The sequence below is a fragment of the Archocentrus centrarchus genome, chromosome 13, assembly GCF_007364275.1.
Source record: "Archocentrus centrarchus isolate MPI-CPG fArcCen1 chromosome 13, fArcCen1, whole genome shotgun sequence".
In the NCBI taxonomy this organism is placed as follows: Eukaryota; Metazoa; Chordata; class Actinopteri; order Cichliformes; family Cichlidae; genus Archocentrus; species Archocentrus centrarchus.
The window spans coordinates 34,378,251-34,394,173 of record NC_044358.1 but is presented as its reverse complement, the minus strand read 5'-3'; the positions used below and the strand labels follow the sequence as shown (position 1 = coordinate 34,394,173).

The 15,923-nt window shown below is 40.5% G+C and overlaps 1 protein-coding gene across 1 annotated transcript in view; it reads right to left on the bottom strand.

The window, feature by feature from the left end:
* The window catches only part of LOC115790196 (mitochondrial intermediate peptidase), a 30,348-nt gene extending 16,144 nt beyond the window's left edge, over nt 1-14,204 (bottom strand). The window contains exons 1-15 of the mRNA XM_030743901.1: nt 14,058-14,204; nt 13,779-13,952; nt 9,097-9,185; nt 8,844-8,930; nt 8,681-8,744; nt 8,404-8,586; nt 7,800-7,956; nt 7,639-7,687; nt 6,990-7,050; nt 6,710-6,762; nt 2,807-2,960; nt 2,554-2,631; nt 1,397-1,604; nt 595-704; nt 369-443 (exon numbers count right to left, since the gene is read on the bottom strand). Of these exons, the coding sequence (XP_030599761.1) occupies nt 369-443; nt 595-704; nt 1,397-1,604; nt 2,554-2,631; nt 2,807-2,960; nt 6,710-6,762; nt 6,990-7,050; nt 7,639-7,687; nt 7,800-7,956; nt 8,404-8,586; nt 8,681-8,744; nt 8,844-8,930; nt 9,097-9,185; nt 13,779-13,952; nt 14,058-14,204 (1,689 nt within the window). The remainder of the gene's footprint in view (nt 1-368; nt 444-594; nt 705-1,396; nt 1,605-2,553; nt 2,632-2,806; nt 2,961-6,709; nt 6,763-6,989; nt 7,051-7,638; nt 7,688-7,799; nt 7,957-8,403; nt 8,587-8,680; nt 8,745-8,843; nt 8,931-9,096; nt 9,186-13,778; nt 13,953-14,057) is intronic.
* Nucleotides 14,205-15,923: the final 1,719 nt, after the last annotated feature.

Below are 15,923 nucleotides of genomic sequence, written 5' to 3'. Positions count from 1 at the left end.
AATATCCTCCCACTTTATACTGCACCGGAGGATAAACGGGGTTATACGCTGTAACGGTCTGTGGTTTCCACAAACAAGTAAAAAATAAAAAAACAAAATGAAACTTGAACAGAGGAGGAGGAATGTTCTTTATCGCAACATCAGCTCCTCAGCTTTACTGATTTCTGCAGCCTGGGTGTTTGTGTGTAATCTTTACTCTGCTTGCATGAAATTTTCACTGATTTGTTTTTTTTCTCTTCAGAGGTGGGCATAACACTGAAATACTCCTGCATAAACTAGCTGACAAGAGTTTGGAATGGTTCCTGCTGTTGTGTGCTCTTTGGGAAGTGAGGGATAGTTCCACATACATGCAAAGACATTAATCTTACCTGCAGCTGGGTGTCTGCAGCTCCACACACCTTTTTGGACTCACACAAGCGAGCCACCATACTCTCGGGCAGAGGCTGAGGAGATGATGACACAAATTAAAGCTACAAGTCACCATAATTTTCATCTACAGGCTTCACTGTTTAAATTTTAATGAAATTTCTCTGCTATCAGTGCTTTATTGGAAACTGTCCTCAGTTTCTTCCATTCTGAGCGTTTAAGGTATACCTGTCCAGTTTCATAATGGCGTGCAAACTGGCTGATCACTCGATAGTCAGTGGCAAAATATTCCATGAGGATGGAGGGGACTTCAGCAAAATCAGTTGCACATCTGGTTCCTAGAGAAGATATAACAGACCTTAAAACAAAGAACGAGATAGCTGAATTTATTCATGGCTGCTTAAGCGCTTAGGCTTTTAGGGTCCTTCCCATGACAACAAAAAAGTGACTTGAAATGAGAAAATAAGGTCTCTACACCCCCAAGGCAAGAAAGTCAGAAATAATACAAGCCCTTCTGATCATCTACATTCAGCAATAAGTACAATGACATATGGCAGGAAGAGATACGTAGAAAGGAAATACTTATAGGGGAGAAAGGAGCAACTGTCATGAGATTTACACAACTTAAACTTTACTGACATGTCTAAACATTGTGCCCACTAAAGAAACACCCCCCAGTGCAGTTAATAGATACTACGCCAGGCTCAAATAAAGACTTTGGGATCTTAAATTACCAGTAAAGGTATCTGACAAACCAAATGATATCAAATGACAGCTTTAGAAGCCAACTATCATCTGTGCTCTCCTCGGGGCGCACATTTAATCGGATTTACCTTCCATGTTCAATTCAACACAGTGTAATGTATAACCCCTGCCTATAGCTCTGTATCAATCTATGTAATTCTACCTTGTGACATCTGGAAACGCAACGCCATCATTTTCAGATATTATTACTTTTCTAAATCCTCTGGCAAACCAGGAACCACTGCACTGCCTCACTTATTAAACTCAAGTAACGCTCACACTGCACCTGTCACGTGCTGGTAGCGAGTGCGTCCCAGCATGGAGTGCATAGCGTGGCCCATCTCATGGAAGAGGTTCTCCATCATGCCAGGAGTGAGCAAGGTGGGGGCGCCCTTTGTAGGCTCAGGCAGACTCAGCATCAGCACCACGACTGGTAACTGGTACTGACCCGTTTCCTGGCACTGGCGGCCACCGCGGATGGTGAAGTGACAGTCCTGTGAGGAAAACAAGGAAGAGGTAGTGAGAACAGATGTGAGGCGTAGGAGAAAATGTAAAATAAAAAAATAAAAATTAGATAAATAAATAAAAGCATGTGATCATAACGGGGGAAGAGTAATCGCTGACTGTTGGGTGGTCCCATCCCTGGCTCCAAATGTCTTTGGGAATGATACTGAAACCCATCAGAGTATGACTGTGCGTTTGTGTGTGTGTGCAGGTTAAAAAAAACACTTAAAGGTGGAGAATAAAGTGCTGTTTGAATATGCGTGAATGAGTGAAAAGGGCTACTAAATAAAAATTGCTTTGAGTCCTCTGTTGCAGTAGAAAAGTACCAGTTCATTTACCAAAAATTTTATGCAGTGCTGTCTGAGGGCCCGAACATCAGACATCCAATACCAAATTTCAGCCTTGTCCCTTGAACATGGAGATTTCTCCAGATTCCTGGAATCTTTTGATGACATCATGCACTACAAATAATCAGATATTCAAAGTCTCCACAATTTTACACTGAAGAACATTATTCTGAAATTGTTCCACAATGTGTAGACAGTTTTGCAGATTAGTGAACCTCTTGCCCATCTTTTTTTCTGAGCATCTGAGCAAGATGTTCTTTTTATGGCCAATCATTTTACTGACCTGCTGCCAGTTAAACTAATTAGTTTCAAAATGGCCCTCCAGCTGTTTCTCATCCAGCCTTTTGTTGCCCCCGTCCCAAATTTTTTGAGATGAGTTTTCACAAAGTAGTCAAATGTCACAGTTTAAACACATCTGATATGTTTTCTATGTTATACTGTGAATAGAATCTGTGTTTATATGTTGCATTTTTGGTTTTTTATTATTTTACATGTTACACCACATCCCAAATTTTTTTGGAATTGGGTTAGTAAGCAGTCAGCCACATTTCAAAGAAAGAACTACAGCACGTCGATGAGCGAGTTTGCATACCTGATGAGGTTTATCTTGCCGGTGGAAAAAGTCACAGTAGATATAACCCAGTAATCCCTCTGTCTCATGTACCACAGCCTAGAGAGACACACACACACACACACACAATAATGCATTAATTAAAACACACACAGAGACAGTATGAAAAACTTTGATCTTAAAAAAACCGTCTGTGGATTAAAGCTTGGCACAGACTATTTCAAAGAGGTGCTGATGCAACACAAACATTTTTTCCCCACTAATGATGAGTTACCAGTTTGCGGACGTCCTTGCTCCACACTTCTCCGGCTCTGGGATGTTCAGACATCAGGGAGACACCGTACAGCTGACAGAAGAGATTGTTCAAACCCTCCATACAGGAACCAAGAGACAAGTAGGGACTGTACAGACTTGGCTCTATGTTGTACCTGCCACGACAAATCAGAACACATTAATGAATAAAGGAAAGTTTGATCTTCAGCGTTGTGAGCCAACACACAAAGAGGTCACTGAGGATGTGTTTAAAATGAGGAAGCAATTCCTCAATACTACTCGTCTGCGTTTCAAATATTCTGCTTGTCTCCTTAATAAATATATATCTAACAAACTTTCTCCTCCTTTTAGTATTTCTAGCAGTTTTATGTTTAGCGTTTTATTAGGAATTAAAATCCACCCGTTCATCTGAATGTGTAAGTGTGTCTAAGCTTTTGACTGGTACAGCACATTTAGCTGCGGGTTGCTCAATTGTCTGTCTAAAAATAAATAAATAAAACAAATCCTGACTATTACTCATATGTGATCTCAACTGGCAGGGCAAAGCCACCACACATCCAGGACTCAGGTTTGGTTTGGGTGTTTCTCTCCTGGGGCCACCCAGGCTTAAAATGGCTCCTTTCATGCTGCTTATAAGGCATCAGAGATAAAGACCACCACGCCAAAACGGTTGTTTAGCTTGAACACCGCATCCATATATTAGCAGTGGTCTGAATAACAGACCACTGCTGAACACAGCTACCAGCTCTGTTTACCACACACGTGCTCTATTCCTTGTTTCAGTACGGGCCGATGAACACGCTCCATTTTGAGCTGTTACTGATGGAAAAGCAGAGATAAAAAGAAAATGAGTGATTGAGAGAGAGAAAAAAAAAAGCCTGTGACTGTGACTAAAGAGCCTCATTGGGATAGATTAACAACATGTGACACAGTGCACAGTGGCCATTCTGACTTTTCCTTCAGTCAGTCCTCTCCCAGCGGACTGGCAGCATGAGGGAGAAGAGCACAGACCCACTACTCCTCAGAAAACCTGTGAGGACTCGCTATCAATTCACACACACGCAACTTGGTAGCTGCTTAAATTCAAAAGGGCACCTGACAGATCAGTAACATCTACAATAAAGATTTATTTAACACCTCCACAGAATATGATATCACTATGGGCCACATTCCAGTGCACTTTACCTGCAGATGCTTTTACGTATTTGGACCTCAACTGCTTTTTATACAACACCAAGTCCATTTTTAAAAAAAAGTCTAATTCTGTTTGTTTTCTTTTAGAAGTTGCAAGAGAACTTGTGCAGAGCTGCTGTTGCAATAAATTGTAGAGCAGTACCTATTAAAGTTGCTACTAAACAAATATATAAAAACACAAGCCACTATATTAGTTACACAGTGGTTCCTAGTACTAGACTGGACCCCTTTTTCCTTCAAAACTGCCTTAATTCTTCATGGCACAGATTCAACAAGGTGCTGGAAACATTCCTCAGAGATTTTGGTCCATATTGACATGATAACATTGCAAAGTTGCTGCAGATTTGTTGGCTGCACATCCAAGATCTGAATCTCCTGCTCCACCACAACCCAAAGGTGCTCTATAGGTTTGAGATCTGCTGACTGTGGAGGCCGTTTGAGTGCAGTGAACTCATTGCCATGTTCAAGAAACCAGTTTGAGATGATTTGACCCTTGTGATATGATGCGTTAACCTGCCCTAAGCAGCCATCAGAAGATGGGTACACTGGGGTCATAAAGGGATGGACATGGTCAGCAACAATACTCAGGTAGGCCGTGGTGTTCGACATGTTGTGCATTCAGAGATGCTCCTCAGCATACCTTGGTTGTAACAAATGTTTAGTTTTTTTTTTTTTTGTTACTGTTGCCTTCCTGTCAGCTCAAATCAGTCTGGCCATTCTCATCTGACTTCTGACATCAACAAGGAATTTTCATCCAGAGAATTGCCGCTCACTGGATATTTTCTCTTTTGCGGACCATTCTCTGTAAACCCTGGAGATGGCTGTGTAGGAGAGCCGCAATTTCTGAAACACTCAGATCAGTCTGTTTGTCTCCAACAACCATCCCACATTTAAAGTCACTTAAATCACTTTTTGTTCCCACTCTGATGCTCAGTTTCAACTTCAGCAGGTCGTTTTGACCATGTCTACATACCTAAATGCACTGAGTTGCTGCCATGTAATTGGCTGATTAGATATACTATACTGCCAAAAGTATTCACTCACTTATCCAAATCATTGAATTCAGATGTTCCAATCACTTCCACGGCCACAGGTGTATAAAACAAGCACCTAGGCATGCAGACTGCTTCTACAAACATTTGTGAAAGAATGGGTTGCTCTCAGGAGCTCAGTGGATTCCAGCATGGTACCGTGATAGATGCCACCTGTACAACAAGTCCAGTCAAACTTCCTTGAAACAAAATATTCAAGTCAACCATTAGTGGTACTATAACAAATAGGAAGTGACTGGGAATCACAACAACTCAGCCACAAGGTGGTAGGCCACGTAAAATCACAGAGCAGGGTCAGTGGATGCTGAGGTGCATAGTGCACAGAGGTCTCCAACTTTGCTACAGACCTCCAAACTTCATGTGGCCTTTAGATTAGCTCAAGAGAGCTTTGTCGAATGGGTTTCCATGGCCGAGTAGCTGCATCCAAGCCTTACATCACCAAGCGCAATGCAAAGCATTGGATGCAGCGGTGTAAAGCAGACCACCACTGGACTCTAGAGCAGTGGAGACGTGTTCTCTGGAGTGATGAATAACGCTTGTCCATGGAGAACGGTAGCTGTCTGACTGCATTGTCAAAAGTGTAAATTTTGGTGGGGGTTGTTTTTCAGGAGTTTGGCTCGGCCCCTTAGTTCCAGTTAAACTCTTAATGCGCCAGCATACAAAAACATTTTGGACAATTTCATGCTCCCAACTTTGTGGGAACTAACCTCAACCCAGCAGAACACCTTTGGGATGAATTAGAGCACAGACTGTGAGTCAGGCCTTCTCCTCCAACATCAGTGTCTGACCTCAGAAACGTGCTTCTGGAAGAATGGTCAAAAATTCCCATAAACACACTCCTAACTCTTCCCAGAAGAGTTGGAGCTGTTACAGCTACAAAGGGTGGGCCGACATCATATTAAACCCCATGGATTAAGAACAGGCTGTCATATGTGCGTGAAGGCAGACAAGTGAATACTTTTGGCAATATAGTGTAATTTAATGAGGCACTGAACCTGCCTACTGAAGTGGGCGGTGTATATATATTAATACATGTATTATTTTTACAGCTAAAAAAAATTCTTATAAATCATTATTTACTCACTACATTGAGCATGGTTTGTACACATCTGAAGAGGGGGGGAAGTGAGAGCTCATGGATAACAGTCATACAAAGCAAAGGCTACCATCACGTTGGGGAAAAAAAAACATCAAGAGCAATAATGACATCATGACCAGCACTTCAGATGAATCAAAAATAAGAAATAAGTCATATCCATGAGGAATACAGATGGAGGTGTTTCACCACAGTAATGTAGTCATAAATCCACTGCAGCAGTCAAATATTTTAAAAGGGAATAAAATAATGCTTGGCTCCACGAGATGCTGAGATGAGATTTTAAACAAAATCTGTGCCAAAAAAACCAAACAAACAGCAAAAAATACACTGCTCAAAGCCTCACAAGCTGAAGGAAAGGAGGTCAATTAGACCAGAAATCAGACCTGAATCAGAAAAGCACTTTACTCCCATGCTTCTCTCTTAACACCTTTTGTAAGAAGTGACACTTGAGGAAGAGCAGGGACGTAATAAGAGCTATCACTATGAAGCAATATGAAATTACAAACATCAGAATGATGATCAAGTGACAGCAAGCATTTCATAAGAGCTAAACACTCACCTTTCAGCACGCAAGACACCGCTGAGGTATGGATGATCCCAGGGCATGAGCTCCTGTTGGAAAACAGAGGACAGGGATAAACAATTTAAACCAAACCAAACTGGATTATAGTGTCTCTGAATTAGAATTAACTTACACATGTTAAACCTAATGCTGTTATGCCTAGAAGCAATTAATGCTGATGACACAATAATGGAGGGAATTGTGTAATATTGACTGTAATGTTGTGTAGTTGGCAAAAATATTCTTAAACATAAAAAAAAAAAAAAAAATCACCCACAGAATTCTGAGGGCTGAGTTTCTTCTTCATGTCTCTCATCATCTTAAAGTCTTTTGCTGTTCTGAAAGAGAAATGCCAAACAAGTTATTAGCTTGATGTCTTGAGGCATTCATTCCTGCTTTTACCCACCTATCTCTACTCGGGGTCAACGGGGGCCAGAGCCTATCCCAGCACGCATTTGGCTGAAGGCAGGGAAACACCCTGGACAGGCTGCCAGGCTAACAGGCTCACATTCATACCTGTGGGTAATTTAGAGTCTCCCAGTCCACCTGACTTGCATATTTTCTGGACTGTTTGAGGAAAGTCAAGCATACAGAGAATACATCTTGGATGAAAAGAGGATCATAAAAAGGCAGAGGCTTTTTGAACGTGAATGCTCAGGGGGAAATGTGAAAAGAAATGATCAAAATCAGCCTCGCATGTAGGAGAAAATAAATTAATGGGTCACTGTTTGATAATTATAGATCTTTGGGAAACATCTTAAATGGCCAAGTAACTTATGGTTAACCTTGAGGGGAAGCACGAATTTAACCAGGCCTTTACCAAAGCTAACAAAACCAAATCAGGCCATGATAATGACTCAGGCTGCCAAACTGAAACAGTTGACTGGCACATTTTTTTTTTTTGTGAAAAACATTGAAGACCGTACCTGTCTGACAGCTTGTCTGTTAACAGCTGAAGAAAGCTCATCACCGTCTCTATAAAGGCCGATAAGAACAAAAGTGCAACATGTTAGCGTCCTGACACTAGCTGTCAAAGGCACAAAAATTAATGCTGACTTAATACAACTGTCCCGAGAGATGTACTAACCTGGTGTTTTGGCCATTGTTCCCTTTAGGGCTCTGTGTCCGTAGGACTCGTAGCCCACCAGCGTGGCCAGTTTATATCTGCATTTCAGCAGCTCTTCCAGACACCCCATCAGCTCCGCATTGGGATAGAGGTAAACCCTGTAGGCAATTTCTCGCACCTATGCAAGTGGAAGAGAAAGCAAGGAGAGAGAAAAATTCATGACAAAATTAATATTTTTAAACCAGCATAACAAGGCTGCTGAGAGATCTTTGCAGGGTCAGAGACAGCTAGATGTAACACTAACTGTATTTTCAAACATGTCAAGTTTTACTTGAGTTTAAATGTACTTTCTAATTTTCTCTGATTTTATTCCTCTCTATATGATCTATTTACCATTTTAAGCTTCGAGGAAAAAAGTTAACATGCATAAATTCTATTCCTACAATGGTACAACAGAACCGTCAGTTAAACTGTTTTAATTTGATAGAAAATATATATCTTCAATTGGGCTACATGTCACTAATAACCAGCTCTGAAATCTAGTGCTGTGTTCTGAGATATGGCAAAGGCGCCACCTTCTGGGCAAGAGGGAGAAACGTTTCTTTGAGCCGCACTAAAAGCATACCAAGTCACTGGGGGAATCTGCATGCATTGCCCCGATTTGAATGAAGCTTCCTTCAGCTGCAAAGTGCAGATGCAGGTGCTCAGGAATGGCAGACTTGGCGATTCTGTTTGGCATGTGAGAGCCGACCAGGAACTCGTTGTTTAGATCCAGCAACTTCACGTGAAGACCAACAGCCTCTTTCCTCTGTAGGGTCAAGAGCAGCGAGCAGAATCATTGTAGCGTTGCCTTTAGGTATACTGTGCTACATCCACGCGTTTAATGCCATTATAAAACGCACCAGTTTGTCATCTAGATGAATTCCACTGATTTCAAAGTCAAACATGAACAGCTCTGCCACTCGCCTACAGAGGCAAACACAAATGAAAGCCACAACAGGACATATAAACAATCAGACAAGCATAGAAAGAGATGAAGAATAAATCCTTGTAAAGTAAGGTTACTTTGTATCAGGATCCAGTTGAGCCACGATGTCTGGGTTGTCCAGCAAATTTTTCAGGCTCTTGCATAACTCAACATTAGTGTTCAGTCTGAAAAATACAGCAGGCACATCATCAACATCTGTCACAGGCAGAAAACCCCCCTCAGTGACCCATATCGTCTCCATATTGGAGACAGTGTATAAAAACATTCTCGGTGTTGTGCAGCTAGGAACAGCATTTTGAAGATGCGATATGAGTAAAGGTCACTTCTTACTTCTCCACCACTGTGCCGATCTCGATGCAGGTCTTCTCTGCAGCCTCCCGGAAAGATGGATCAGGGTGAGCTACTTTTATAAAGTCTGCCTGTTTGAAGGGAGAATAATTACACCTAGGGTTAATAATGACAAGCAGATCAGTGCAGTGGTGAAATTCAGCTTTTTAAAAAAAAACTTAATACAGATAGCAAAGGTCAAACCTATTCTTTCAAAAGAGGACTTTGAAATTATAATCCATGCGCTTATTACACACAACGGGATTACTGTAACTCTCTCTGTTTTGGACTCTCCTGGTTATCCCTGTCCCATCTCCAGCTGGTGCAAAATGCAGCTGCGCAGCTTTTAACTGGTACGTGGAAAACAGATCATGAGGGTTGAGTTTTATTGACTTGGCTTGATTTCTGGGAGGCTCAGTTTAAAAGTATTCATTTTTTTAAACATTAAAAACAGAGCAGTAGAAAATTACTGCTGAATGCTGAGGTACAGCTGCAGAGTTAGCATGGGTACATGGGTAATTCCTCAAAATGTGTATCGGTGTGATTACTTCTAATTTGACTCAAACATCTGAACTGCAGATTCTTGTTAATCAGACAGAAACACAGACACCCCATTTAATTAAAACTGTGAGTATCAGGCAGCTGGCCTGGTGTTTATATGTAGAGAATAAAATGATAGCAAAACTTTAGAACACTTAGTGTGTTGAACCATAGGCGTAGAAACCGGGGGGGATGGAGGGGACGTGTCCCCCCCAATATTGGAGACAGGCGCATTTGTCCCAACCAAAAATTACACAGCAGAGGAGAAAAATACTTGATTTTGAAATCTTTAACTTGCGTGCTTTTATTTTGAAGGCACAACATGTGGGGCCCCCCCCCCCCCTTCCACTGAACAGCTCTGAGTGTTTGGGAGGTGGGAGACAGCGGCAGGAGTCAGAAACTCTTGAATGAGGTAAAACAGTCTGTCGGGATGGTTGCCATGAACAGAGCTGGACTGAGGCATAGGCGACATATGTGGCTACCACCACGAGGGGGCCCCCAAGCTCACATACATTTGTAATGAAACTTTATGCTAGTGCACTGGTAACATTTGTCTATGCACTGGTAACAATTATCTGTGCACTGGTAATATTTGTGTATGCACTGATAACAATTATCTATGCACTGGTAACATTTATCTGTGCACTGGTAACATTTATCTGTGCACTGATAACATTTATCTGTGCACTGGTAACATTTATCTGTGCACTGGTAACATTTATCTGTGCACTGTTAACATTTATCTGTGCACTGGTAACATTTATTTGTGCATTGGTATCATTTATCTGTGTACTGGTAACATTTATCTGTGCATTGGTAACATTTGTGCATTGGTAAGTATGCACTGGTAACATTTATCTGTGCACTGGTAACAATTATCTGTGCACTGGTAACAGTTATCTATGCACTGGTAATATTTATCTGTGATCAAGCCAGTTTGCCCATGTCATAAGTGGTCAGCAAATAAGTATATGACAATAACTCAGTTTCCTCAAAAATGTCAGAACCTTATAATTCTAAGGGGACGATTTATCTGTGTATTGGTAACATTTCTCTGTGCGCTGGTAACATTTCTCTGTGCATTGGTAACATTTACCTGTGCATTGGTGTCATTTACCTGTGCATTGGTGTCATTTACCTGTGCATTGGTGTCATTTATCTGTGCATTGGTTACATTTATCTGTGCATTGGTATAATTTATCTGTGCATTGGTGTCATTTATCTGTGCATTGGTATAATTTATCTGTGCATTGGTGTCATTTATCTGTGCATTGGTGTCATTTATCTGTGCATTGGTGTCATTTATCTGTGCATTGTTGTCATTTATCTGTGCATTGGTATCATTTATCTGTGCACTGGTAACATTTATCTATGCATTGGTAACATTTACCTTGGCATTGGTTACATTTATCTGTGCATTGGTATCATTTATCTGTGCACTGGTAACATTTATCTATGCACTGGCAATATTTATCTGTGCACTGGTAATAATTATCTGTGCATTGTGCACTAGTAACGTTTATCTGTGCACTGGTAATATTTATCTGTGCACTGGTAATATTTATCTGTGCATTGGTTACATTTATCTGTGCACTGGTATAATTTATCTGTGCACTGTGCACTGGTAATATTTATCTGTGCATTGGTATAATTTATCGGTGCACTGTGCACTAGTAAAATTTATCTGTGCACTGGTAATATTTATCTGTGCATTGGTTACATTTATCTGTGCATTGGTATAATTTATCTGTGCACTGTGCACTGGTAACATTTATCTGTGCACTAATAAAATTTATCTGTGCATTGGTAACATTTGTGCATTGCTAAGTATGCACTGGTAACATTTATCTGTGCACTGGTAACATTTATCTGTGCACTGCTAACATTTACCTGTGCATTGGTAACATTTATCTGTGCACTGGTAACATTTATCTGTGCACTGGTAACATTTATCTGTGCACTGGTAACATTTATCTGTGCACTGGTAACATTTATCTGTGCATTGGTAACATTTGTGCATTGCTAAGTATGCACTGGTAACATTTATCTGTGCACTGGTAACATTTATCTGTGCACTGGTAACATTTGTGCATTGCTAAGTATGCACTGGTAACATTGCTAAGTATGCACTGGTAACATTTATCTGTGCACTGGTAACATTTATTGGTAACATTAATGTTACCAATGCACAGTAACATTTATCTGTGCATTGGTAACATTTACCTGTGCATTGGTATAATTTATCTGTGCATTGGTGTCATTTATCTGTGCATTGGTTACATTTATCTGTGCATTGGTATAATTTATCTGTGCATTGGTGTCATTTATCTGTGCATTGGTATCATTTATCTGTGCACTGGTAACATTTATCTATGCATTGGTAACATTTACCTTGGCATTGGTTACATTTATCTGTGCATTGGTATCATTTATCTGTGCACTGGTAACATTTATCTATGCACTGGCAATATTTATCTGTGCACTGGTAATAATTATCTGTGCATTGTGCACTAGTAACGTTTATCTGTGCACTGGTAATATTTATCTGTGCACTGGTAATATTTATCTGTGCATTGGTTACATTTATCTGTGCACTGGTATAATTTATCTGTGCACTGTGCACTGGTAATATTTATCTGTGCATTGGTATAATTTATCGGTGCACTGTGCACTAGTAAAATTTATCTGTGCACTGTGCATTGGTAACATTTACCTGTGCATTGGTATAATTTATCTGTGCATTGGTGTCATTTATCTGTGCATTGGTTACATTTATCTGTGCATTGGTATAATTTATCTGTGCATTGGTGTCATTTATCTGTGCATTGGTATCATTTATCTGTGCACTGGTAACATTTATCTATGCATTGGTAACATTTACCTTGGCATTGGTTACATTTATCTGTGCATTGGTATCATTTATCTGTGCACTGGTAACGTTTATCTATGCACTGGCAATATTTATCTGTGCACTGGTAATAATTATCTGTGCATTGTGCACTAGTAACGTTTATCTGTGCACTGGTAATATTTATCTGTGCACTGGTAATATTTATCTGTGCATTGGTTACATTTATCTGTGCACTGGTATAATTTATCTGTGCACTGGTAATATTTATCTGTGCATTGGTATAATTTATCGGTGCACTGTGCACTAGTAAAATTTATCTGTGCACTGGTAATATTTATCTGTGCATTGGTTACATTTATCTGTGCATTGGTATAATTTATCTGTGCACTGGTAACATTTATCTGTGCACTAATAAAATTTATCTGTGCATTGGTAACATCTGTGCATTGCTAAGTATGCACTGGTAACATTTATCTGTGCACTGGTAACATTTATCTGTGCACTGCTAACATTTACCTGTGCATTGGTAATATTTATCTGTGCACTAGTAACATTTATCTGTGCACTGGTAACATTTATCTGTGCACTGGTAACATTTATCTGTGCACTGGTAACATTTATCTGTGCACTGCTAACATTTATCTGTGCATTGGTAACATTTGTGCATTGCTAAGTATGCACTGGTAACATTTATCTGTGCACTGGTAACATTTATCTGTGCACTGGTAACATTTATCTGTGCACTGGTAACATTTATTGGTAACATTAATGTTACCAATGCACAGTAACATTTATCTGTGCATTGGTAACATTTACCTGTGCATTGGTAACATTTACCTGTGCATTGGTAACATTTATCTGTGCACTGGTAACATTTATCTGTGCACTGGTATCATTTATCTGTGCACTGGTAACATTTATCTGTTCATTGGTAACATTTGTGCATTGGTAAGTATGCACTGGTAACAATTATCTGTGCACTGGTAACAATTATCTGTGCACTGGTAACTATGCACTGGTAACAGTTATCTATGCGCTGGTAATATTTATCTGTGATCAAGCCCATCAAGCCCATGTCCTACGATTATAAAACATATACATATGTAAATTATACATGCAATCATATAAGTGTACACAACACTATTTTTCCAAGAAACATTTGAAAAATGAGAAAGTAAAAGATCAAATAGCATTTTTTTAATGCTTTTCTCAGAGTATTTATGGATCTGTCAGGTTTCCGATATGTGTCCCCCCCAATAGGAAACTCATTCCTACGCCCCTGTGTTGAACTCACCAGATCGGCCACTTTACACAGCTCATCTGAGAGCTGGTCAAAGCACTGGACTGTCTGAACCCCCGGAGACCAAGAACAAGCTTTCTCCACCAGACGCTCCGTGTTCTTCAGAGCGTTCTCTGTGGCTACCTGAAAGCCTGCAGGACAGCTCAGCTCCGGCACTCCAAACAAACCCTGCAACCACACGTACACACACCAACCAAAGCATGGCTTACCTACATACTAAGCATCATTGTGCCAGTGTTAGTGCAGAAACATTTAAAAAAAATAAATACAAACCACATTTTTCTCAAACAGGTCCAGTTTCCTGTGAGGTCTAGCATTGAAAGCAGCTCCAACAGGTGACCATGTCGTGAGACGTTTCCGAACATGCGTCAGCAGGCTCCTGTGCTTCACCAGGTGAAGCAGCCTCCTGCACGCTGACATTTTGTACAAACCCGCCGTTGTGTGTGTTTACTGAGGCTAACGGCGCTCACAGTGACCGACAGAGGACATGCTAAACTTTTAACCTTAGGGTCAATCTATCTGCAAAAGCCAGAGATGTAAATAATACTGCGCCCACTTATTTAAAACCTTCCTTCGACCTGTAAAGCGGACCTATTCTAATAAACAACCGCTCACATGTTAGTTCACTGGATAATCAAAGCGAATCTGCGTGAATGCTGCTGCTCGTATTTTCGCTAAAGAAAAAAGCTACATATACCCACAAGCCCCATTCTTAGCATTTTCTTAAAGAGATAGCATGTAGTTTTATAACCGGGAACACACTACATTTTAAAAAACAGTGCCAACCAAGAATAATTGGAAACCCCTTTCATTCACATATGTCGAAAGTGCGACGAGCTAACGAGTTACTATGCGATGTCGTCACACGCAAGCGACGGCGGTGCGTTTGCGATGTTTTTTTTTTTTTTGGACCCCCTTCAAAATAAATGTATGCTTATTTTTGCATATTTTAGAATCTAATACAAATAACACAGTAATCACAAAAAAGCGAGGTACTTGAATTCTTCATTTGAAAGCTGATTAAGAGCGGGTAAATGATCAAGAAATAATTTTGTCCTTCAGAAATGCCTTAAAATATTTAAATGTTATCAGTCCACCATGTCCCCTTACCATGCAGAGTATACAGTCTTCATGCAACATACAATGCCGTGCAAAAGTCTTGAGCTAGCCCTCATTTCTTTATATATTGTTTCCAGGGAGACAGGCTTTCTTGTAGTTTTTGAAGTGGTCCTGAGCAATAGTTCTCCAGGCTTGGCTGCATTTTCCCTCATTGAGTCCAGTTCTTGTACCTGACCATTTTATTTATTTTTATTAAGCCACTTAACAGTGACCTTTGAATCATTCAAGTGTAAAAAAATAAGCACCTAACTCGGGGATGAACCAGTGTTGTGTTTACATACAGCAGACAACTTAGCAAAGAACCTGTTTTATATTGTATCTTTAGGCACATATTGGTTCCCATTTCTTTAGTTGAATCTATGAAATATGCTAAAGCATATCTAAGGATGGTGTGGAGTGCATCCTTACAAGAATCTGAGGAAACTAAACACGTGGAGGGCAAAAGCAGACGTGGCAGGCCTAAGAAACAATCTACAAAAGATGAACAGTGTCTTAAAGTTGCCTCTCGAAGAAATAAAAGAAAATCAGCAAAGGCCTGACACAGGACCTGAAAGATGCATCTGTCCCTGTGGAAGGGTGGCTGTCAAAAAGGCATTCTTAAGGGAGGAAAATAGCGAAGAAAGGCTGATGCCACATTACACAAGAACTACCAACACGTCTTCTGGAGAGAAAAATCCAAAGCTGACATTTTTATGTGGAGCCTCTGTCATGATTTGGAGCTGGATTTCAGCCAGTGGTGTGATTGATCAATTGTATTCTGAACATAAAGTACCAACAGATTTTGATCCACCATGCAACACCATCTGGAAAGCCTCTGATTGGCAACAGCTTAGTTTTCAGCATGACAATGATCCCAAACAATGAGGTCTCCCGCCTGGAGAACTGGTGCCAGGAGAACCACCTCCTGCTCAACGTCAGCAAAACGAAGGAACTGATCGTGGACTTCAGCAGGAAGCAGCAGAGGGACTACCATCCACTTGTCATCAGTGGTGCTGAGGTGGAAAGAGTGGACACTTTCAA